Source organism: Chlorocebus sabaeus, chromosome 20 (assembly GCF_047675955.1).
Source record: "Chlorocebus sabaeus isolate Y175 chromosome 20, mChlSab1.0.hap1, whole genome shotgun sequence".
Taxonomy (NCBI): domain Eukaryota; kingdom Metazoa; phylum Chordata; class Mammalia; order Primates; family Cercopithecidae; genus Chlorocebus; species Chlorocebus sabaeus.
Genome location: NC_132923.1, coordinates 87,926,236 through 87,951,808, shown reverse-complemented (window position 1 = coordinate 87,951,808; position 25,573 = coordinate 87,926,236). Strand labels below are relative to the sequence as shown.

General features: G+C 39.4%; 1 protein-coding gene across 6 annotated transcripts in view; it reads right to left on the bottom strand.

The window, feature by feature from the left end:
• The window catches only part of LOC103224854 (AGBL carboxypeptidase 4), a 1,478,618-nt gene that overhangs the window by 330,032 nt on the left and 1,123,013 nt on the right, over positions 1-25,573 (bottom strand). For all 6 annotated transcript variants that reach the window (XM_073007314.1, XM_073007316.1, XM_073007315.1 and 3 more), the window contains exon 6: positions 9,395-9,434. In XM_073007314.1, coding sequence (XP_072863415.1) covers positions 9,395-9,434 — 40 coding nt within the window. The remainder of the gene's footprint in view (positions 1-9,394; positions 9,435-25,573) is intronic.

Here is a 25,573-nt window from a genome sequence, read left to right as displayed (position 1 = left end):
GATAATTAAAAACATCTGCCCACACGAAAACGTTTATACAAAGGTTCATAGCAACCTATTTGTAAAATCCCCAAATGGAAACATCCCAAATGTCCAATGACAGATGAATGAAAAAATAAATTGTGGTGTATCTAATGTAATACTATTTGGCAGGAAAAAGGAATGAAGTCTGCTGATACATGCTACAACACAGGTGAACCTTGAAAACACTGTGGTAAGAGAAAAAAGCCAGTCATAAAAGGCCATATATGGTATGATTTGATTTATATAAAATGTCCATAATAGGCAAATCCATAGAGACAAAGTTATAACAGTGGTTGCCAGGGGTTGGGGAAAGGAGAAATTGAGAGTGACTGCTAGTTGGTATGGAGTTTGTGTTCGGAGTCATGACAATGTTCTGGAACTAGGTAGTGGTATGTAATGGTTGCACAACTTTGTAAATATGCTGAAAGCCACTAAATTATCACTTTAATAAGGATTTTATGGCATGTGAATTATATCTCAATAAAGCTGTTATTAAAAAAAGCTATGATCAGCACTTTTAACTTGATGGTGGGAATACAAAAATCTTTCTAAAAGTATGATAAAGTATATTAGTCATTGCAAAATATTCATGTCATCCTCATTGCAGCACACTTCCCTGCAGGAAGATTGCATGTATCTACCCATTTGAATGTATGGTCATATGACCATACATTCAAATCCTTGCTTTGATCAAGGACATTTTGGCAGAAGTGACCCATTCTAAGAGTTTTTAAGGGGAGAGGCATGGCTCCCCATTCCTCCCTTTTCCCTCTGTCACAATGACTAACATGGCAAATGCTAGTGCCTCCCCACAATCCAACCTATTCTCCCAGCTTATTATTTCTGGATGTGTTGAATAACTTCCAATTGGTGACACCTGCAAATCTATCCTGAAGGTTTTCTCTGACCATTGGAATCTGGTCATTGCATACACTGAGCAGATCAGAAGTGTCAGGGAATTAACACCTCCATCCTCTCTCCTGCTCCTTTGTCCCTGAGAAGTATAACTATGTAGCTTATCTTCCACACTGGTTCCATGGGCTCTCTGGTGGGATTAAGTCCCAGTTTCCCTCTGTGGTAGCTTGCTTGATAATGAATCTTTCTTGGCTTTCTTTCTTTTCCTGTCTCACTTCCTCACTCCCCTACCAGTGTCTCTGGGATCACCTCCAATTTGTACTAAAGTCTTTGTCTAAAGGTCTGCTTCTTAGTGAAACCCAATAGAGGATGCCTGGTTGGCCTGGCTGCTAGAACACAAAAGATACAAAGCATAGCTGGCTGCAATCCACAAAGGACATGTACCAAAAGCGAAAAATAAGCCTTTGCTTTGTAAGCTTTTGCAATTTGATATAATTGTTACTTCAGTGTCACAACTAGTAAATGACGTATACCTCTCCTCAGTAATTCTTAGTCTAGGAATTTTTCCTAAAGAAATAGAGATATAGACCAAAATCTTTATATAGGAATGCTCACTATGGTGTTATTTGTAATTAAATAATTGGAGTCAACAACAATAATAATATACAATAATAAGGGAATTAAAAATATAATAGAATTCTTTTTAGCCATATAAGATTCTCTCTTAGACAATATTAAATAATACTGGAAGATGCTCACACTATATTCAAATAAAAATAGTTTATATGGTATCATTCAAATTTCATTTTAAAAATTATATCTACAGCTGTGTATACATGGGCAAAAAATAGGTCTCTCTCCTCAGTCTGGTGGTAAGGATTTTACTTGGACAGGAAAAGAATACAGTACTTCCTCATATTGCCTCTCTTCTACTGAAGAGTTTATAGAAAAATCAACTTTCTAAAAAGTAAAGAAGAACCTATAGTTGAACTTCTGGGTCAAATGACTAAATAAGTTCATGTTTCAATAAGCCCATTTATTCCCATCAAATAGTAATATTGGACAATATGTGAAAAAAGAAATGAAACTATATTGTTGGGCTCCACTGTGGGAGACATCTCTAGAAAGCTCAAATGTACAGAAACGCAAAAGGGTAAGTGGTTCTGGGGCTCCTGGCTAGCTGAAATCTGAATGTACAAGAAGGCAGTAGCAGTCGGACGTTTGCCTCCTATGGGATAAGGGAGACTAAAAGTACACTATAGAAGATGGGAATCAGAGATAAGCTTCTGCTTAGAGCAAGGATATTGGGTGGGGCTCTCCTGTCATGAAAGGAGCCTAGGAAAAAAGGCTTCTGCATAACTTTTGGGAGATATCTCTCATGCATTGTAGGTATAGAGAAGTAAGACTCAGGAATCAGACACAATGGTTCTGTTAACTTTTTGTCATTGAATCTGCAATATACTCAATATTCCCCAGGTCCTATACTGAAGATGTGGGTAGAGGCAACTGCAAAAACCATCACATAGGGAGATGTGAACACAGTGGGAGTTAGAGGGGTGAGAAAAGAGAAAACCAGAAAATTTTCTTCTCAAAGTGATCTTACAAATTAAAATTTCAAAACACATGAAGAAATCAAATGCTAAAAATGATATTAAACAAAATCAACAATTGGAACTTGAATTTCCTCCAGATGAAACTTATTTTATGGAACAAAGATTTTAAAATAAGCATATTGAGGATGTTCAAAGAAACAAATGAAGACATTAAAACTGAACAAGAAATTATGAAACAGAACAGGCAGAAATAAAACAAGAACAGGTGGATATGAATAAAATTAGAAATCTTGGAAATGAAAAAACATAGTCATTGAAATATTGAAAGAGACAGAAAAAATCTAGACTAGACATTGTCAAAAGTGAATTTATAAATGCAAGTTACTTACAGTGCAGTAAGACAAAAATAATAAAAGTTATGAAAAATCAATTGAGAACCATGGAGGGCTACTTAATAGGATCTAGCATTTGTCCAGTAGAAATTGTTGAAGAGAGTCAAAGGAATAAAGGATAAAAGCAGTATTTGAAAAGTTAATTTGCCAATAATTTCCCTAAATTAAAGAAAGACATAAAATCTTAGGTGAAAAGTATACTCAGAGTATCAAGCAGGATAAATAAAAATAAATTCACACCTAGACCCAACAAAGTGAAAAGGCAAAACATTCAGATTAAAAAATGATATTGAAACCTACCCAAGTAAAAACAGGTTACCAAAACAATCATATAATGGCAGACTTCTCATCAGCAACTATGGATGCCAGAAGACAATGAAAAAATTGGCATACTTCTCCACTGTGAATTTTACTGCTGTTGCATCCTCTATATGGGAATGCAAGACAGGCTTTCCCAGGGACTTTCCAAACCTTACACCATAATGCAACAACTATCATCTATAAGTCTTGGTACTCATGAATATTTTCAACTCCAAATAGATCAGTTTCATTCTGACACCCAATGACTATGTCTCCTTTCAGCAGGGAGTAGCCAGAATGAATATGGTGACAACCAAATCCCATCAAAATGAAATTGAACTTGGCAGTAGAGAATTGATTTTAACAGTGTGCCCCCATTTTTCTAAGAGATAGTTTATTTTTCTCTCTCTGTCTCTTCTTTCTCATTCCCCTGGTTTCCTACTTCCTACTTAGCCCTGTAGAAATGCAAATATAATCTTTTACCACCCCTTCACCAGACACTCTCTACAGGGCAAATTTATCTAACTATGTGCCTAGAAGCTCCAACAAGGAACTCCTTCCCACCAGGAGACTGCCTAGAGAGATCACAGTTGATTCATAATCCAAAATCCCACTACAAAACTCTCTCCCACCTGGGGAGTTTTCACTCTACTGCTGCCCATGAAGGCACTAGCAGTCACCAGCTCAACTGCTCGGTAGATAAGGCACCAGAGCTAGCACATGGACCTCCCCAACCTGCCTACTTCCTCCCCTGCATGCCATTCTCCTTTAAAAGTGCTACTTCTTCCCCTAAGATAGTTTTGGGATTAAAAGTCACTTTTTATTTTTATTTTTTTGAGACAGAGTCTCGCTTTGTCACCCAGGTTGGAGTGCAGTGGCGTGATCTCTGCTCACTGCAAGCTCCGCCTCCTGGGTTCACGCCATTCTCCTGCCTCAGCCTCCAGAGTAGATGGGACTATAGGCATCCACCACCATGCCTGCTAATTTTTTGTATTTTTGGTAGAGACGGGGCTTCACCGTGTTAGCCAGGATGGTCTCTATCTCCTGACCTCATGATCCACCCGCCTTGGTCTCCCAAAGTGCTGGGATTACAGGCGTGAGCCACAGTGCCCAGCCTAAAAGTCACTTTCTTTATACCAGATTTCATTTTTGTTAATTGGACTCTGCAAGTGGCAAGTGACTGAACCTGCATTTTGGTTACATCACTACACATATATGTATCCCCCCAAAATGTGCTGCTGTTTTGCATGTTTTTAAACTTATATAAATGGTATTATACTCCAAAGAAAAAATCCTTAAAGTTCAAAGGAACATCCTCCTCAAACTCAAATTTATACCCAGCCAAGTTATCATTTCAGACAGAAGTCAAAACAAGAATATATACAGATTAAGAGGGTTACCATGGACTCTCGCTAAAATAGCTATTAAAGGATGCACTTTGGTAAGGTAACATAGGAAAGGCTTGATATACAATAAACAAAAGAATGCAAAAATTCATAAACAATGTAGGAAACGTCAATGAGCTAATAATAATAACATACTGTTTTTCTTTTTGCAAAAAGTTTAACTTAGTCTAAACAAGAATAGCTAGAAGGTGACAGTGTTGAATAGGTGGTTAAAGCATGTAAGGCCCTTTATGTGGCTGAAAGAATGCTAGAAAGTCAGAATAACCGTAGACTTTGTTGTAAGAAAATGTATAGCTAAGTACATATCCACATATAACCAGTTAAGGTTAGAAATAAAATAGATAGTATCCAAATCCACAGAGAATGCAATAAAAAAAGGTAACATATAAAAATGTTTAAAAGGCAGAAAAGAAATAAAGAAAGTGAATGATAAATAGGAAACACAAATATGGTGGTAGAAATATGTCTAAATGTATTAGTTATTATAATAAATGAAAATAGATTAAATTCACCTGTCACAATATAAGGATTATTATACTGTATATAAAACACTTAATTGTTGCTTTCAAAAGATAAGCATGAAAGGTAAAGGATATTGCCCCATAAATTATTAAGACAATATGAAAATTAGAATTTATTATAAATGAGACAGTGTTGAGTCAATGTAGAATTAAGTGTGGTAGGCCAATACAATAGTATCGAGAAGAAAATAGATTTTGTACATAGTAAAATTGATAGATGACAGATGTGTAATTGCTAATGGGTAGAAAAAGGATTGACTAGTGGTTTATGGTGCTGAGACAATGGATTATCCATATACACAAAAAAATAAATTCTTATTTCATACACAAAGATCAGTCCTAAATGAGATAAGTAAAGACCCAAATGTGATGGAAAACTTGAGAAATTTTAGAATTAAATACAGGAGCATATGATCTTTAGATAGGGAGGATTTTTTAAATAAGTCACAACAGTAAAGCTTATAAAACAAGGGATCGATAAATTGAACTACATAAAAATTTTTTAGAACCTCCCATACATCAAAATACATCATGGAAAAATTTTAAAAATACAAGCTATAGTCTGGGAGAAGATGTTTGCAATGCATATAAGTGACACAGTATTGATATTCAGAACAATAAACTCCTAAAAATCAATAAAAAGAGACAACCCAATAGAATACAGATAAAGGATATGAAAAGTCAATTCTCAGAAGAAACCAAAGTGGACAATAAAGATACAAAAAGATGCTCTATCTCATTAGTAATTTGGGAAACATATATTGTAATAGCAATGAGATATCATTTCATGTTCATCATGACAACTGGCAAAATTTGTAAGTCTGACAATTTTAAGTGTTAAGGCTGCAGGGGAATGAAAACTTTCACATTCTGCTACTGGAAGAGTAAATATGTTCAATTACTTTGGAAAACAATTGATCATTATGTAGTTAATTTGAAGATGCATATAATTAATAAATCGCTTTCCCTAGAGAAATTCTCATATTCATACATAAAGAGACATGCACAAAATTGCTCTAAGCAGCATTGTTTGCAATCACAAGCAGCTATAAATAACCTAAATTCTGATCAATAAAATGGATAAATTGTAATTCAATCATATATGGAATATCACACAGCAATGAAAATAAATGAGGCAGAGCTATGTGTATCACTATAAATGAATCTCTACAACATAATCATGAGTAGGGAAAAAGTCATAGAATGACATTGATAGCGTGATACCATAGGAATTTGTAAAGTAATACCAGTTATATTTTTTGATACACAGATAAGGAAAACATTGAATTCATGACAGTGATTACCTGTAGGGTGAAGGGACAAAGATGTACTAGGAAGGAGTATAGAATAGTCTCAATTACATTTATAATTTTTTTTTCCAAAAACAGGTGACTCTGACATATAAGGCACATGTTGATATGACAAAGCCAAGGGGTTGGCACGTGGGCAATAAATGGCTGTTCATTATGTCTCTACTCTTTTCTGCATATCAGTGTGGCGATTCCTCAAGGATCTAGAACTAGAAATACCATTTGACCCAGCCATCCCATTACTGGGTATATACCCAAAGGATTATAAGTCATGCTGCTATAAAGACACATGCACACGTATGTTCATTGCGACTCTATTCACAATAGCAAAGACTTGGAACCAACCCAAATGTCCATCAGTGACAGACTGGATTAAGAAAATGTGGCACATATACACCATGGAATACTATGCAGCCATGAAAAATGATGAGTTCGTGTCCTTTGTAGGGACATGGATGCAGCTGGAAACCATCATTCTCAGCAAACTATCGCAAGAACAGAAAACCAAATACCGCATGTTCTCACTCATAGGTAGGAATTGAACAATGACATCACTTGGACACAGGAAGGGGATCATCACACACCGGGGCCTATTGTGGGGAGCGGGGGGAAGGATAGCATTAGGAGATATACGTAATGTAAATGATGAGTTAATGGGTGCAGCACATCAACATGGCACATGTATACATATGTAACAAACCTACATGTTGTGCACATGTACCCTAGAACTTAAAGTATAATTTAAAAAAAAAAGAAAGAAACTATTCACAATAAACAAAATAAGCCTTTAAAGAAGGTATCAAGCAGATTAAGGCATTCAAACTCCTGATCAGCATTTCAGAAGGCTCCTAATCTATGACTGGCAGCATCACACTGCGGTTCTGTTGAAGATGGTCTGGGGAGGAGTTCAGACAAGCCAGTACCTCCTATTGGCAGCCCGAGAGAGGTAGCAAGCTGACTCCTAGCTGCTGCAGCTCCTGGTGAGATGTAGAATGGGGGTGAATTTGATAGCACAAGATAGTGAATGAAAGTCCTTTTGAAATGGAATAGAGTCATCCAGATAATAGCATGATCCAATGGTGCTTCCTAAACTTTCCAAGTCATGGCACACATGGATAATATTTGTCTGACACATCTGAGTGGAAGCTACCACCTAGGGGGCTTCAATTGCCCTAGGTCCTACCTGTGTCCCTGAGAGCTGAGTGAATTGATATCTCACAATATCACACAAGTATAGTCCATCTGCAAGACACCAGTGTGCCACAACATGCCTTTTGGGATGCCCTGGCCCAGAATGTATTCTTTTCTCCTCTAAGAGGAGGGATAATAATGAACCACTCAAAACTCTGGCAGTGCTGATTTTTTTTTCCAGTCCCAAAGCTGTCTAAACAGAGTGTACTAAGGAGTCACAACTACTTTGCTTGAATTTGTGAAGTAGTAATTTGGAGCAGAAAGAGGTTGTACAAAAGAAATGCACTTAACATAGCCTGAAGATTTCCCTCTAAAGCAACTGAAGACAGATCAAGAACTCTCTCCAATTCACACTTAGGTATCATATCAGGGTGTGACCCAATGAAACTGAGATGTGGAAGCAGGCAATATGTGTGACCCAATGAAACTGAGATGTGGAAGCAGGCAATATGGACAGTGTATTGTGGAGTAGAACAGGACACAATTAAAAGCAATTAAACTGTATCGGACGTAGATAATCCCTCACCACTACCTTAGGAGGAATTGGTAGGTCATACAAGTGAGCCACTCTAGTCATGCCAGCCCATGATTTGGAATTTCTATATATGTTAATCATATATATGTTAAATGTAGATCATTCTATAGAGTAGAGTAAACTTTTTTCGAACTAGTTCTATCTTTTTCCTTCTGAAGTCTCAAGCTCAAAGAGTTCTATCAGGTATAGAGCTATAGTAAGGTCACCCAAACTAGTGACTGCACCTTAGAGGTGCAGTCACTTTTCTATAGCCTAGTTACATAGACAAGATAATTGCTAGGATAGTGACTGCAGAGGGCAATATCTCAGTCTCTTTGAAAGTGAGGCACTGGCCCATGGATACAGTATGGTAGGCTTAGTGGAAGGAAGGGCTGACGTAGTTCAGCCATGCTGGTTACTAACATATTGAAACATATCCACATTTATTAGTAATTAGTCATCCCCTGAGACCCACAAACCTGCCGTATGACCACAGTGCCACACTAGCTCCTCCTCCAGGACCCCATCTCCCCACAGTCCAGTAACCAAAGTGTTAATGCTAGCATAGCAGATGGCTATTAAATATTTTGAATATCACCCATGGATGAAGATAACCACCACATCAACTCTCAAATGCTCACTAACCCTGCTGGCACCATCATCCCCATGACCATAAGAGAGAACAGTATCTCATTTTGTCCAATTTTGCCTTAAGTTTCCAAACCAGAGTAAAATACCTCTCTGAAAGAACGAAATTGCTCAGCCTCTCCTAGGACAGATGTCAGCTATAGAGGGAAAAAAAGACCTTTTAATCCCATGGTCATGGTCACAGTTTTTTGGGGGGACCTGACTTTCCCTTAAAAGTGAGAGACAAAAGTCATCTTGACTCTCTACACAGCCAACCAAACCTGCTCACTTTCCCAGACTGGCCCAATCTTATGAGCCATCTTCCCTTCTTTCCATGGCACCTTCCAAGCAGATTCTCCATTCCACATGATTCTAAAACTTATTTCTCAGACCAGGACACTTCCTTGACACCTGAGTCCAGTGAGTGATTTGGAGAGAACGTCACCCTAGAATATGCAGCAACATCCAGAGTATCAGCCCTGCCATCCATAGTGAAGAAGAGGCAACACAGAGCTGGCAGGGAGAAAATCAACTGCCTGTGGAGCAGAGGGTGGGGAGGAGAAGAATTGTTCATGGCACAAGAGTTCTGCTGTTCATTCAGGAAGTCAAAAGAGAAGGGCAGGAATTGCATTTGGATAGGCAACAAGGCATCATTCAGGAAATAAGGGAAAAGCCAAGGCAGAAGGGCCACACCTACTCACCAGGGCTGGTTATCGTCAGGAGGTCAAGCTGTCGTTGTTGCTGCAAAAGAAAACACACTGTGAGGGCACTGATTTGAGCCAGAGTCAAAACTGTGCTTAGCAGGTCAGGGCAGACATGCAAGGAGGATGTTTGGACATACTGCAGGGTAAATCATAGTGAATGTGGTACTCACTTCCAATTCTGCAGAGAGGGTTTGTACCCTAGAGACAAAGGGGGATGAATGGGTTTTTTGTTTGTCTTTGGAAGCATAGGTGGTTAGAGCTTAGAGGTCTCTCAGTCAAATTATACCATACTTATGGCAAATGAAGCCCTGAGCAGAATGTGGCTCACCTAGAGCCACAGAGAAGGTCCCTTTCCAGTTTCCCAGTCATGGGCTCATTCTTCTGTACCAGATAGCTTTAGATTTCCCTTTTCTCATACTGGCTGCACTGGTTGAGTGTCTGATATATTGGCAATGCTCTCTGCCTTGAGTGCCTGTGGTACTGCCACTCTCTAGATACTCCTATTTAACCAAGATATTTCTGGATTGGTTTCATTCTTAAGTCTGCTCATAATGGTATAAAAATTTCAATTAGCGATGACCAACCATTCCTTTTCTAACTGAATCCTTACCCTTTCTTTTACCACACAATATTCACACAGAATAATATTTGTCTAGCACACTAGGCTATAGAGATGAGGCAGCTTATGTTTGGAAGCAACTGGCCTTGGTTACCCCAAGGGCTGAGGTGATTAATATCTCAAAAGGCCTGTTCCGTATCACAGCACAGCTAATGTCCTAGACTGGATGCCATGAAAACTTGAGGGTAGAGAAGTGGGTACAGGAGGCTGCAGCTGGCGAAGTGGTGAGCAGCCCTCTCAAAGACTTGAGTCAGCGTTCCTTTAGTCCCAGTCCTCCTGCTGACCTCTTTCTCTTTCCTACACTTGATTTTTTGTAAATAATACTGGAAATCTCTGTTTCTGTTTTCTTAAAAGCGGTCCAAACAAATTCCATTTTGAGAGTCATTGCTCTAGGTTACAAATTACAGGAGCTTTCAATCATCCGGTATTTTGTGCAGCAGAGGCCTTGCCATATTTTACCTCCCCTGCATTTCCCTCTTTATCTTGCCTCTATCCAAGAATGGCTTCCTGAAATTCTGCTGAAGCAGAAAGGGGAAGGCAGAAACATTCTTAAAGTACTAACTGTAGATCAGGCACAGTACTAAGTACTTTTATGTATCAATTTTTTTTTCATACTCTTGGCAATTGTACAGGAGAGGACATGATATTTAGAGGGTAGAAACTGTCTGTCCAAGACATCTTCACTAAATGGCAGGGTCAGGATTAAAATTTAGTCAGTTCTGATTCTGGTTCTAAAGTTCAAAATATGGCAATGCATACAAATCATCTAGCATGATGCCTGGCACTTAGAAGGTTCTCAATAAAAAGATCTATGTAGTATTGATGTTGTTATTACAGAACATCTGGTCCTTGGTTTATATAAGATGCCTCTTACTTTTTCATGAATTTTACTTATTTAAAGCTCAGAGATTTGACCTGCCACGAGGTCAGGGACTCCCTCCTCAATGTCTCCACCAGGTATGAACTGCTTCTGTTTCATCTTCTTTCTTGGTAGAGAACCAACCACTTATTTTTTTTGGTTAGATAGCTCTACTTTGAGCAAGGTTAAAAGCTGCTTCCTGATGACACAATCACTGTTTCTAGCTACTTCAGTCCATGACAATAGTTTGGAGAGCTGAAGAAGATCTGTACTGCCTTCTCTCCAGTCTAAATATTCCCAGGTCCTTTGTCCTTTACTCATAAGACCTGGTCTCAAATCTCCCTCTCCTCAGAGTCACCCTCCTTCTTCACTAACTTTGATCTGTTTCAGTCAAAATCTCTGTAAGATTTCTCTATCCCTTGCTTCAGTGACTTCTCATGTACGTAAAAGGAGCTCCAGATCCCTCCGGTGCCTTCTCAATCACACAGACCTGTCTTCCTACCAACTCATAACTCATTCCAGTTGACATTTTCAAGCAAACAATGCAACTCTAAGATGTCACTAATCTACACAGTAAGAACATATCCTAGCACTGATATGAAACACCCACGCATGCATGTGGGCTAGAAGGAACGCTGGAGCCAGACCTTCTTCCTTCTCTAACACAAAACCAGGCCAGTGGGACATCTGGCTTAAGCTGCCTTTGCCAAGGTCAACCTATGTGGCTTGGCACTTTCTTCATACATAAGGGAAGAATCCATCATGTCCTTTTTACATACACTTGACTTTGTGATGGTCACAGTTGGTGAAGATGGCCTATTTGTCTGAAATGTATTTTTTTCTAGTTAAGAAGTATTGCTAAATGGCAACTCTATGCCTAGGATTCTTTAAAGAAAAAGGGGAAGAAAACCTGACAGAGTCAGACAGGCCTGGGCTTGTGTCCTGGCTTTCCGTCTCTGGCCTCCAACTTTGCAACTCTAAAATGAGCAAGTGAGACTGAAATGCCATCAGTGACAGGGAGCCAAATGCAACCAGGTAGTGGGCTTACAGGCTCCCTCTTCTGGTGTAGAACTCCCTGAGAACCTGTAGCCAGCACACTGGGGACTCAAAGGACATAGTTAGAATTTAAAAGGGACCACATTTTCAACTATCCTCTCACATTGCGATTTTCTATGCGTGTATCAGTCTGCCTCACTAGATGAGGAGCATCTTAAGGGCCTACAACATCCATTATTAATCTTAGTAAAATCAGTACATGTCACAGAGTACCCCTCAGTAAGTATTTGCTGAACTCAACTGAACTAGTCCCCAAATCCACAGACATTATCCTTTCAAACCTCCATGCCTTTGCTTATGCTATCATTTGTCTACCATCTTGAAATCTTCCTGAAGATCTCTTCACTTCTCAAGACTTCCATGAAGTCTTCTTTGAACACCACCTCCCAAACCTAACCACCTTATCTCCCTTCCTCAGAGCAGAATCTCACGCTTTGTTCTTCCAATGCATCTTGCAAAGCTATCTCACTAGCATCCTCAAGGAGGATGCTAGTGAGAAAGACAAGGAAGACAGTATCATGTACTGTCTTCATTGTCTTTGCCATGTACTGTCTTTCTCACCAGGAGAAAGTATCATGTACTGTCTTCATTGTTTGTCTTTCTCACTGATCCTACTTGAGGACAGTGCTATGTCATTTCACCTGTGTACCCCCAGTTCCCTGAACAAAGGTCTAGAAGGAATGTTCGATGTCATCTAGCTCAAATAAATGTTTCATCTATGCTGTTACTCCTCTGCAGTAAGCCGGTTGATTAGAAATTAATCAGCATGGAGAGTAAACATGCTCTTTCTTTTCCAAGACTTTTCCCCTGCTACATCTTTGGGGTTTCTTGCCTTTAAGATTTTGCTCCTGCCATTTCTGTAGCCAGGAATACTGTCAATCCATCTCCTCTGGGAGGGTTTCCTTTCTTTACTCTTGCCCGGAGGATTACTCTGTTTCCAGACGCCTACAGCTCCTACTATTGGTACCACCTCTGTGGTGATAAATTAACACTAACCTGGTGATAAGCCCCTTTAACCTACAGATCACTGACATATGTGTGCACCACCTAGTGGCACAAGCAGATATGCGTAGGCTGTTTTAACCTCTAGCTCTTAAAATAGAATTACAAAACCTGCATGTTCTATATGCAAACGAAAACAAAAGTGCATGTTCCAGAATGACTCTGCAACAATTTTTAGCTAAGAAACTGGAATATTTAAATAATTCCCTCAAAGTCATTCAAAAATAAAAGGACTGAAATGACAGTGAAAATTTTCCTTACTAGTCTAGCAGGCACAATCATTTGAGATTGCCAATGAAAACTGTGTGGCATTTGTAAAAATAGAGCACATGGTTTATAGAATTTCACCAATAATGCACAATCAGTTATATACAGACAGGGGTACGTTGGACATAAAGAATTACCAAATTGGCCGGGCGCGGTGGCTCAAGCCTGTAATCCCAGCACTTTGGGAGGCCGAGACGGGTGGATCACGAGGTCAGGAGATCAAGACCATCCTGGCTAACACGGTGAAACCCCGTCTCTACTAAAAAATACAAAAAACTAGCCGGGCGAGGTGGCGGGCGCCTGTAGTCCCAGCTACTCGGGAGGCTGAGGCAGGAGAATGGCGTGAACCCGGGAGGCGGAGCTTGCAGTGAGCCGAGATCCGGTCACTGCACTCCAGCCCGGGCAACAGAGCAAGACTCCGTCTCAAAAAAAAAAAAAAAAAAAAAAAAAGAATTACCAAATTATTATAATTGGTTGCCAACTGAAAGAGATAAGAGCCTTTAATATGGATGGTAGGATAGGGAGGACATGAAGCCAGTAAGGTCGGTGGCAAATTTAACAGGCAGGCAGGGCCTGATGACTCTTGAACCACTTGCTGACCAAAAGCTACAGTCTAAGGAAGGCAGAGCCTTCACATGTATAGTAGTGGTTGTGTGTGTGTGTTTGTCTGTGTGTGTGTGTTTGGGGTCAGAGTGAGGACATTCATCTCAGACAAAAGAATTCCACATTTGGATGGAGGGGAATGTATCCAAGTGTGCCTGTGTGGGATTCTACGGACTGCTGAAGGAATGTGGGTATGCCAGTGTTGGGTCAATCAGGAGTAGATATATGGACTCCTGGCTGTGTATGACTCCTGCATCCAGCCTTCCCTCATAAACATGGTACCCCATGGACATTCAGAAATTCAAAAATTTCTTTGCTTAACCATTGTGTGGTGAATGCTGAGTATGACCTCATAAGGACAATGGAGGGTGGGGATTCTAAGGTCAACAGGAGTAACCTCTAAATTGGGTATCCAGGGATTGCCAGAGTATCTGTAGTGGATGCTTAAGGAATTGTCCACCAGCACCCTTGCTCCAGGAGTTATCCATTATTCCCCCATGCATCGAGTGAATGCTGTTATATTAGTACCATGTCACCCCACCTCTAGTCACAGTGGACTTCTTCAAAGGTGGAAGTCCTAAAAGCTGGGCTAATTAGACACCTTACCAAAGAACTTTGGACCTTTTCTGGATTCAATTATTCTTCTGAAAATTATAGTTGTCCTAATTTAAGAACCTATCTTTACAATTTTCATAATTATGAAAATCACACATGCTGATTTTTGTCATTTTCCAAATTTCCAGAAAATTTAGAGTAAAAGTAGAAAAATTACTTTGAGTCAACTGCAAGCAAGAACTGGGAATATTTCCAGAAAATTCAGAGTAAAAGTGAAAAGTAATGAAATCCTACCACTGAAAGAGAATCATAGTTAATATTTTGGTGTATTTTCTTATCATCTTTCTCACTATGTATATACATTTAATGATATTGTGTTTATATATAATAAATGAAGTACAATTCTAAACTTGTGCAACATTATGTTCATATAATTTTTCATCCCAGGCTGCATCTTTATTTTGAAGTAGGAGAGTATAAGTCACATATATTTATGGTCATAGCTAATACATTTGATCTTACAACTGTGATTTTGTTTGTAATCTTTTTCTTTTCAGGGAAGGTAGCATTAATCAACAAGATACCAACAGGATAAACACTTGCTTATTTTGTCACAAAGAGCCAGTTTGAAAAGCCCAGCTACTGCAGCCTACCAATATAGATAAAGGCTTCTGAATCCGGGAGACTCTTCAGGCAATATTCAACTTAGAAGATACTCTTATTTTTTCATATCTGAAGCCCCTATGACTGCAGTTACAGAGAGCATTAAAAAACAAAAAACAAAAAGCAACAACAACAACAACAACAACAAAACACAAAGCATTCTGAAGAGTGCTCAATTCAAAATCAGACAGACAAAGGTGAATTCTGATTCTATAACCTCTGAGCTCTGTTATCCTAGGCAAGTTACTTAAGCTAGCTGGCAATGAGGTACTCAGCCATAAAAAGAGAGTGTACACCAACCTCCAGGGGACTAACAGGAAGGAGAAGCAAAGAGAAAAAGGAAGAATCACTCTAAACTGGGGAGCAAGAGGCAGAACGGGGAAATGCACTGGTTGAATACTAGGATTTCTGAGTGCTGGCTACAGCTCTGTGTCACCTCAGGCTGAGCCTTTGGGCTTCTCACTATCTGGTACCTAACCCTTTAAGACTCTTAAAGATCTCCCAGCTCTAGTCTTCTCTCCTCCAGGTCATCCTCCACACTGCAGCTGGAGTGAGCTTTCTAGAATGCACATCTTAAAACTCATCAGGAGTCCTATAAGACAAAGTCTTAGCCTTAGGTGGCTATTGAAAGACTTGTATAACCTGACTTCTGCCTTCCATTTCTTGTCCTCCCAGACTCTGAGCTCCAGCTATGATCAACCACTTCTGGTTGCCAGATTTGCTGTGCTTTCGTCATTTGCCTTTGCACATGCTATTGCCCCTAATTGGAACAACAATCCCATACCCAAACTAGTGAGGAATTGTCTAACTACTTCCTGCTTGTTATTTGGCTCTTAACTCATGCCACTTCTGCTGTAAAGCATTGCTTAACTTGCCAAGGCTGTGCTAGATCAGGTCCTTCCCCTGTCCTTCCTCATCAGAGCACCATCACATTATATTTCCGAGACCGCCTCACTCCTCCATCGTCTCTAGTGGTTGTATGAGTTTCCAGAAGGCAGGGGCTATGCCCTGTTTATTTCTCTCCTCTCAGGGACTACCCTAGCACCTGACCAACAGATAGTGCTCAATTCAGATTTGGTGATTACTTGCTCCCAGGATGGCAACTAAACAGGGTCCCACTGAATTGGTCACCAAAAGAGGTCTTTAGTTTTAGCCCTTGTCTTCTAATAGGCACACATCAACATACTCATACAACACTCACGCACTGCCCCCATAATTTTTGTGAAAACTCTGTTTCTGTCTTGGGGACCCAGGAATTGGGCCACAGAGAATTTGGCCTTCTTCATCTTGATGGGTAGTTACGAGTCTATGGTTAAAAATGGACTTTTCGTTTTGGTCACGACTGCATTGCAATTACCTCCCAGAATGAGAAGGGACGTGTTGTTCCGGGAGCTCAGTGGCTGGTTTGATGTGTGGGGTTCTGCGTGGTAGAAGAGAATAGTCACTGATTATGTGTTCTGTTTTGCTTTCTGTGTTTTGTGCAAGATAGCTATTTGGGGAAAAGTCAGTCTTTCACGGCATAGACTGGAGATGATTTAAATAAGAGCACCAGTAATCCCCAGGCATTCTCCTGTCGCTCCAGAAGCCAGCCATCAGGGGGAGGACGTGGGGATCAACACTCTCCAGAAACAGGGGCCCTAGGGGCATAGGCACACATTTGGCTTCAGGGCTCAAGCCCTTTCCTTTCCTGTAACCCCTCCTTTCTCTGCTCAGTTCATTCCCTCCCCGAGTCATAGTAACTTGCTAGGCATCTAGGGATCCCATGCCCTCTCCCTGCCCTATCCCCAAGCGTAGCCTGCTTCCTAGATATATTTTATGTGGGACAGGCCTCTCTTCAAACTCACTGCTTCTAATCTCTCTTACTCCAATCTAGCCTCTTCACTGGCTATAGGACTGATCATTCTAAAATTAAATTTGCTCTTTTCTTTGAAAAATTTAATGATTCCCGTAGCATTTTTGGGAAAGACTAGATTTCTTAGTTTGACATTCAAGGAGGGTGCCAAAAATCTCCACGAGTTGTATGTGTTATTTGAAAAAACAGTTTGTACATTATAATATTTACATCCAAATATTACATACTTGGAAAACAAACCAAAAATACCTATTATTTTCAGAACCAAGTTTCAGACAATAAAGTGGGGCCTGTAATTATGTCAGTCAGTATGATATGTAGCAGACTGATTCTCATCTGGCTGGAGGAAGGAGTGGGGAGGGGCTCGTTGCTTCTGTGAGGAAAGAAAGCAGGGATCATTGAAATTTGGGAAACAGTATCTCAAGGCCCTGAGCTCATGCCCACCCCCAAGCCTTCCAGATGCATGACCATTCTGTGCACCATCACCTTACCTGCTTCCAACCTTGGCTCCTGCCCTTGACAAGATCTTCTTTCTACCTCTCCTTTTGCTGAACAACTGATGGGCAACATGGCTTTCCCAGATAACACCTTGCCTCAACTCTATGACTCTCCATCTATTTATTTGTTCATTCAACAAATACCAATGAAGCTTTTGCTATGTATGTACCAGGCATCTTGCTGGGGATAGAGTGAGAAAGACACAGCCCCTGCCTTCAAAGAGCTAGCTAGACAGATAGAAGACAGATATGTTAAGCAAATAATCATACAATATGAATTTATTTTAACTGTGGTAAGTGCTCCCAAGAAAAATATGGGAAAAAGTACTCTGACGGGGGTTCAAAGTATCGCTCAAGCTTTACCTTGGTCCACTGACTGATATCTGGATGCCAAACCTGATCACCTTTCAACCTCACTGCCTTCAAGGGAAACATGAACAGTGGCCGAGGCTCACCCTCCCTTTCCAGGACCTACCCTCATCAGAATAATAAAAAATGCTTTAGCGTTTTACTCAGAGAGAGAGTGGACAAGAGTGGATATCACTCAAGGCTGAAATAAAATCCCACAACTAGGGGTTATAACCCAGTGGGAAGCAGAGTGGGGTGGCCAACAAAACCTGGGCTGCACATGTGGGATTGCTTCAATATATTTTCCAGAGTAGTTTCTGCTCCTGTAACTTTCTTTTATTGGAAAATTCAGGCGTGCAAATGTCTTTCATCCCCAGGGTAACTTAAAGGAGCATCGTAGTTCAGCCTCTGGCGGCCTGCACAAAAGCAGGGCAAGTGGAAATAGAGAGGAACATATCCAACTGCAAAGACAATTTGCAAGTAGAATTAATAGTTGCCGTGACTGAAGCAGCTGCCATTTGCTGAGCACTTTGTATGTGCCAATCCTCACAACAGCCGTTTGAAGCAGGTATTGTTGCCCTTTTTTACAAATGAAGAAACTTGCTCAAGGTCACAGCTGCTAAGTGGAAAAACCTATACTCAAACCCATACTGATTGCCCCTGAAGCCTATGCTCCATTAGTCGTGACAGCAGTTAGTTGTGAGGGATGAGGGAAAAATCTTGGCTTATTCGTAGGTTTATAGGCAGAAAAGCAGCATGAACTGCCGTGGGTGACACCACACACCTGGAGCAGCCTCTGCACAAGGGAGTGAAAGAAGCTACAACTCAAGTGTGATCTTTTGTACTTTTCCTCCATAGTGTTCACAATTTCAAATTCTCTATTAACTTGTGTTTATATTTGATTAATGCTATTCTCATTACACTCTAAGCTCCATGGCAAAAGGACAGTGTTTAAGTCTCCTAGCAGTGTGGGCTCTGTCTAGATATGTGTTAGGCGAGTGAATACAGAAACCTCGATCACGTTCCTAAAGAGGACTGGATAAACAGCTGAAACCCTTACTCCTGCTGGAGAAAAATAAAACATGCCGCACCCTAAAACCTTACACCGTCAGATGGGGGTTGCGCTAGAGAACTTCACTTTCCTCTGCTCTGGAGGAAAGACCTAGGCATCAAGAGACAGCGAGAGGAAGGTTGTTCCAGTCATGAGTCAGAAGATTAGAAGATTACACGCTAGGGCAGTAATTCTCTGCTTTAGCCTTACAAGGTCATGTGGGGACCTGCAAGAACAGACTAGTATTTCAAGTGACAGTAGGTTGTGCTCAAAGCTGACAAATGCCCACCCATTGCATCCACGGGCCCCACAGCATCTAGGCAGTGATTACCGAACATGTCTTATGTTACAGTTAGGTGCTTACATATTGGTCTACCTCTTCTCTCTTCATGCGCCACCCTCTGCCTTCTCTTCCAACATGAGGAACTGAATATTTTTCATATATCGATAGTTTTTAATACATGTTCCCTGATAGGGCCTTGAGAAGTTTGCTGCAGATGTAATGTTTTAGCTTATTGCCAGAGCAAGTTTCATGACTATAAATTATTTTTATGTTTTGAATAAGTCACATTTCTTTTTGTGGAATCAAACTTTAGAATTAAGATATGACTTCTAGGACTTCAAATGATACTTCAGTGCTATGATTACTCTTCATTATTAAGGAAGTTAAGATGCAGCATGCATCACACACTGCTGGGATGTCACAGCAAGGGTCTTTAGAGATCCACTAGCCCAACTATTTTAAAGAAAAGTAAACTGAGGCCACAGAAGGAAAGGGATCTGCTCAAAGTCACCTGCCATATTGTTCTATACTGTTTACTTGTTTCTCTCCTTCAATAGGGTAGACAAAGAGGATTTATGTCTATAACCCAGTGCCTAGAAAAGAACAAATGCCCAGAAAAACTTGTCAAAGAAAGCAAGGTAGTGGGGTGGGAAGTAGAGGAAGGGGAACCATTTAGTTAGTAATTAGTTCTGAATTCCAAAGTTATGTTATTTGATTCAAGCTGTTTTAACTGAAGATTTACCAACAGTGCCTCCTTTTAGACGTGGTAATTAATGTAGATACAGCAAAAGGAAAGAAACCTAGGTTGGCGATGAGGCCCTAGATACGTTCTGTCTCCAAGAATGGGTCTGTTATGCTTGACATAGTCTTAAGACTATCAGGAAATCTCTCTGAAACACCACATTCTGTTGTTTCTTTACATATTTGATTATTTATAACCTACTAATTCCAAAAAAAGAATTTGAAGATCTTACCACAAAAGAAATGCAACAAAATAAAAATAATGCAATTAAAAACATGGAGAAAAAAAATAAGGATAGGCAAAATTAGATGATACTAGGTACAAAGTCATGACTCACAATTCATGTCCTTAGTGTCCTTAGGAAGGGTATGCTCAGGCCTATAGGGTGGTAGGACTTGCCCCAGTTCATGTAGTGAAATACCAGTGACTGAACTGCCCTGTGTTGTTTAAATAAAGATTAGAAGCACAGAGATAGGTGAAATATGGTAGCAGAGAGAGCAATTGTGCCAGAATAAGATGCCCCAGCTCTGGTCCATAGATCAGAGCAAAAAACAGACTATCGGACAAGTCCTAGCTTACACATTCACCAGCACTACAGCCCTTGAACAAATGACTTCATCTCTCTCTCATTTTCGCATCTCTAAAATGGGGATTAAACGGAATACAAACTAGAATATAACTTCACTCGGAAGTTTCATATTACAAGAAATATTACTATAGTAATAGGATACAATATAAAATTATCTTTTTAAAGATAAAACATTAAAGTATGAAACCTTCAGAGTTTTTGAGAGTATCAAGGTCAGTCTGTAGTTGGGTGGAAGAGTTTGGCAGCTGTGACTTTTAAAAAGATCCTATCACACTCAAGTAAGTTTTCAATAACATGTTTTTTGGTTCCCATTCTCCTTCAGATTCAGCAATTGTACAAGTAGCTCACAGCGACTCCACACAGAACTGTGGTATAGACTGAATGAAATGGATCAGGAACACTTGGAAGCCAGGAGCTGTGTGTTCTGGCCCCAGCTTTGCCACCAACTTGGTGTAGGAATCAACAATTTACCTTCTCTGAACCTACCTCTGCCACACACTGTCTAAGTGACCATGGACAAGTCAGTTAAATACTTTGAAATGGGTTTAACAAAACTCACCTATGAGTAGAGTAGTTAGCTAAGTGCTTGACACATAACCTCTTGGTAAATGGTATAGTCTGATAAGACTTTAATTTTTAATTCCAAGACCCCTTGTTTGGAAAGCTTTCCTCCTGCCTTTCTTTATATATGACTTCGCTCATACATCATCACCCTCTGGAAGCTCCCTCTGTTCTTGCAGGCTCCATCAGGTACCTCCTCAAGGCTCACTCAGCACCTTGTGTTACCCTTGGCCATAGATGTTATCACTGCGTATTACAATGATCTGTCTGAGTCATCTGACTGTGAGCTTTTACCAACAAGGACACTGTGATTCAGATCGGTATCTCCAGCTCCTACCACTGTACTTGGCACATAGCAGGCTCTCAGTCATGTTTGCTGAATTGCACGACACTGTGGAGTTCCTGTGAAAAATATCATGACATTCAAAATAAAACTCTGGCACTGAAAGTGATGCAACATTAATCTGTATTCCTGCCCAGCTGGAGTAATGCTTCTTCATGATATCAGAGCTATATATACTCCAGGAAGTAAAAGTGCCAGGCCATAAAAGTCTATTTTCTGCATTTGACTGGCTCTCATGGAAGCTCTATTCCATGTTGATTGACCAAGACTTTCTACAAAAAATTGCCAGCTTGATTATGGGGAAAGAATCCAGATCTAATTGTTCTTTGTAAGCCTGGGGCAGAAGGTATTGTTGCTTGAAAAATGGAACTGTCTAAATTAATTTTCCTGAAACAAACATCTATGCCAAATAAAAGCAATGCATAATAACAACCCATAATTAAAAGCAAAATGATACCTTTTGTTACATGGAGAAAGCAAATGTGTTCATTATTAAAAAAAAAAAAAAAAAAAAAAAAAAAAAAAAGACAAAAATGTTTTCTTGGATCTCCAGGGACACATCTTGAAATCTGTTGAAAGGGGTCTGTGTGTGTGTGTGTGTGTGTTGTGCACACAAGCATGCTTGCCTGTGTTTAGAAGTAGCATGTAATGAAAAAGATGTCTCTTTCTTTTCTTTCTTTGTTATTGAAAAAGAAGTTTTGAAAAACAAGCATTATTTATCTCTGATTTCTCAACAATGCAGCCAGAATATTCTAAAATTCCCTTACACTTTGTATAGACAAGAATTGGAAAAGTGAGGGAAATTCACATTTATTGAACTGCTTTTACTTTCCCTTGCCTAAGTCTCCTAATATATTTTTAATTTATTTCAATTTTTTAATATACATATATATATACACATTTGTAAATTGACAAATGCGTTCTTAAAAAGTTCATTAAGATAAATAAACTTTAGCCGGACGCGGTGGCTCACGCCTGTAATCCCAGCACTTTGAGAGGCCGAGGTGGGTGGATCCCCTGAGGTCGGGAGTTCGAGACCAGCCTGACCAACATGGAGAAACCCCATCTCTACTAAAAATACAAAATTAGCCAGGCGTGGTGGCACATGCCTATAATCCCAGCTACTATGGAGGATGAGGCAGGAGAATTGCTTGAACCTGGGAGGCAGAGGTTGCGGTGAGCCGAGATCGTGCCATCGCACTCCAGCCTGGGCAATAAGAGTGAAACTCCATCTCAAAAAAAAAAAAAAAAAAGATATAAAAAACTTTAGTGAACATCTACTATGCAAATAATGCTTTATTTATGTTTACTTATTTTATCCTCACATTTCTGTACCATAACGCAGGTATTTAACTCCATATTAGAGATAAGGAAACTGAAGCTCAAAGAAGTTAATTAAATTGCCCAAAGACATACAGACAGTAAGTGATGGAGCTAAGATTAAACTGAGCTTTTGATTCTGAAGCCCATGCCCTTAAAAATACTTTAACTATAGTATACGGTATCACTTAATAATTATACCAATGATATCAAAATAAAAAATGAAAAATACATATAAAATCTCAATATCTCAATATTTTCTTTTTTTTACATTTAAAAAAATTTTCATAGGTTACTGGGGGAACAGGTTTGTATTTGGTTACATGAGTAAGTTCTTTGGTGGTGATTTGTGAGATTTTGGTGCACCCATCACCCGAGCAGTATACACTGCACCCTGTTTGTAGTTTTTTATCCCTCATCCCCTTCTCACCCTTTCCTCCTGAGTCTCCAAAGTCCATTGTGTCATTGTTATCCTTTTGCATCCTTATAGCTTAGCTCCCACTTATGAGTGAGAACATATAACGTTTGACTTTTCATTCCTGAGTTACTTCACTCAGAATAATAGTCTCCAATCTTATCCAGGTCACTGCGAATGCCATTAATTCATTCCTTTTTAAGGCTGAGTAGTATTCTATCATATATACATTCCAGTTTCTTTATCCACTCATTGATTGATGGGCATTTGGGTTGGTTCCACATTATTGCAATTGCGAATTGTGCTGCTATAAACATACATGTGCAATTATCTTTTTTGTATAATGATTTATTTTCCTCTGGGTAGATACCCACTAGTGGGACTGCTGATCCAAATGGCAGTTCTACTTTCACTTCTTTAAGGAATCTCCACACTGTTTTCCATAGTGGTTGTACTAGTTTACATTCCCACTAGCAGGGTAGAAGTGCTCCCTTTTCACTGCATTCATGCCAACATCTATTATTTTTTTATTTTTTGATTATGGCCATTCTTGCAGGAGTAAGGTGATACCGTCTTGTGGTTTTGATTTGCATTTCCATGATCATTAGTGACCAACAGTTATTCTCATTTTTTTCCATGCTTTTTTCTAGCCCTTGTCTAAGTATCTGTGTTTGTGATACATAGGTAATAATTACATATTAAAAACAAAGATATAATCATGGCATTAATATGATGTTGTGACTTGGTGTATTCTGTTATTTTTAGTTTATATCATAAGAATTTTTCCAATACTGTTATATAGTCACTGTAAATGTTATTTTACATACTTCATAATGTTCCTTTTATGGAAAGTGTATAGTTTACTTATGTTTTAATATAAAACATTTAGGCTGTTATTATTTGGTTATTATAAATGACATCACAGAAAACATCTTCCTGAATATAGTTTTTTTTCCTTCATTTGGGTAACATAGGTAAGATGAATACTCACAAGCGAAATTCCTGGGTCTAAAAGTGTGTACCTTTTTATTACTCTTTGTTCATATTGCCACATTGCTTTCTGGTAGGATCACTCCAGTTTATACTTCCATGAATAGTGTGTGAGAAAAAGATTTTACTTTAGCCTTGCCAGCATGTGGGATCATAACTTAAATTTTTTTTTGTGATTATAATAGGCATCATATGGTATTGAACTGTTGTTTTAATTCCTCTTTTAAAAGATGATTTAGTGGGTTTGGTTTTTCATTATCTTGTTCATTCATTATAGTTCACATAGTGAAAACTGACTTCTCACATGTATCTCTTGAGGATTAAGATTTTGGCTCTGTTTGCATTTTAAACTCTCAGGGGATAACCACCTCTTTTGTTCTCAGTTCACCAACTTTAGTGGCACTGGGAATATCCACTTAGGCCTGAATTGGTACCAAATGAAATGTTTTCCCTAAATAACAAGGCCCCTTTCAAAGTTTCCAGTCAAAGATGGATTCCAGCTAAAGTTGGAAATACACATCTAGATAGCATTAATATAGTCCCACCAGAGTTTAAAGATTCTCTGATCTCCTCCTTTCCACTTTTTATCCTCCCTGAGAATCGATAATGTCACTTCTCACAAGGCATGATGAGCTTTGCTCATCAAAGGCACTGATTGGGCCACTGTGCAAGAGTTGGGCCTCTTTCCAATGGTTCTTCTGGATCCCTTAATTCCTAGATGCTGCAGAGGGTAGAAGGGTCCCAGGACCTCCTCTACTTAGGAAGAGATACTCTTCTCACCCTCAGAGAAAGCTAGGCAAGATCCCCCATGAGGCTTTGAGAAAACAGAGCCACATTGGTTTTGCCTCCTTTTCAAAAGGAGTTATTCTTGGCTGGGCACGGTGCTTTACGCCTGTAATCCCAGCGCTTTGGGAGGCCGAGGTGGGAGGATTGCTTGAGCTCAGGAGTTTGAGATTTTGCCTCTTAAGCCTGGAATTCCTGGGCAAGAGTCTAACTTTGTTGCCCTTGGGCGAGGGCATATACTACCAGTCTTTATAGTCTCAGGTAGTCATATACTACTCAGTCTTTATAGTCATGTAAAAACAGACTGATACACTACCTAATGTGATCATGCTGCCCCTGTCTGCCTGTACAGCCTCCAAGCTTGCTGCCACTCCCCTCTGAGTCTAAGTTCCTGATTAGCCAGGCTGATCTTTATTCCTCAATATACAATGCTTTCCTATTTCCTCCATGTCTTCTTTTAAAACAAATTTCATTTACTTTTTATTTAAATTTTTTCCCCTCAACTTTACTAAGGTATAATTGACAAATAAAAATTGTATATATTTACAGTGTATAATATGTTTTAATACACTCAGGTTGTTAAATTATATGATATGTAGTATGATAGTCCATTCTCACATGGCTATAAAGAACTACCTAAGATATATTAAGAATATATCTTGGATGCCCTTACAACAAAAAAAAGGTATGTGAGAGACAGATATGATAACCTAAGCTATTATCATATCTCTCCCGTATTATTTTTTGTGGTGAGAACATTCAAAATACATTCTCTAAG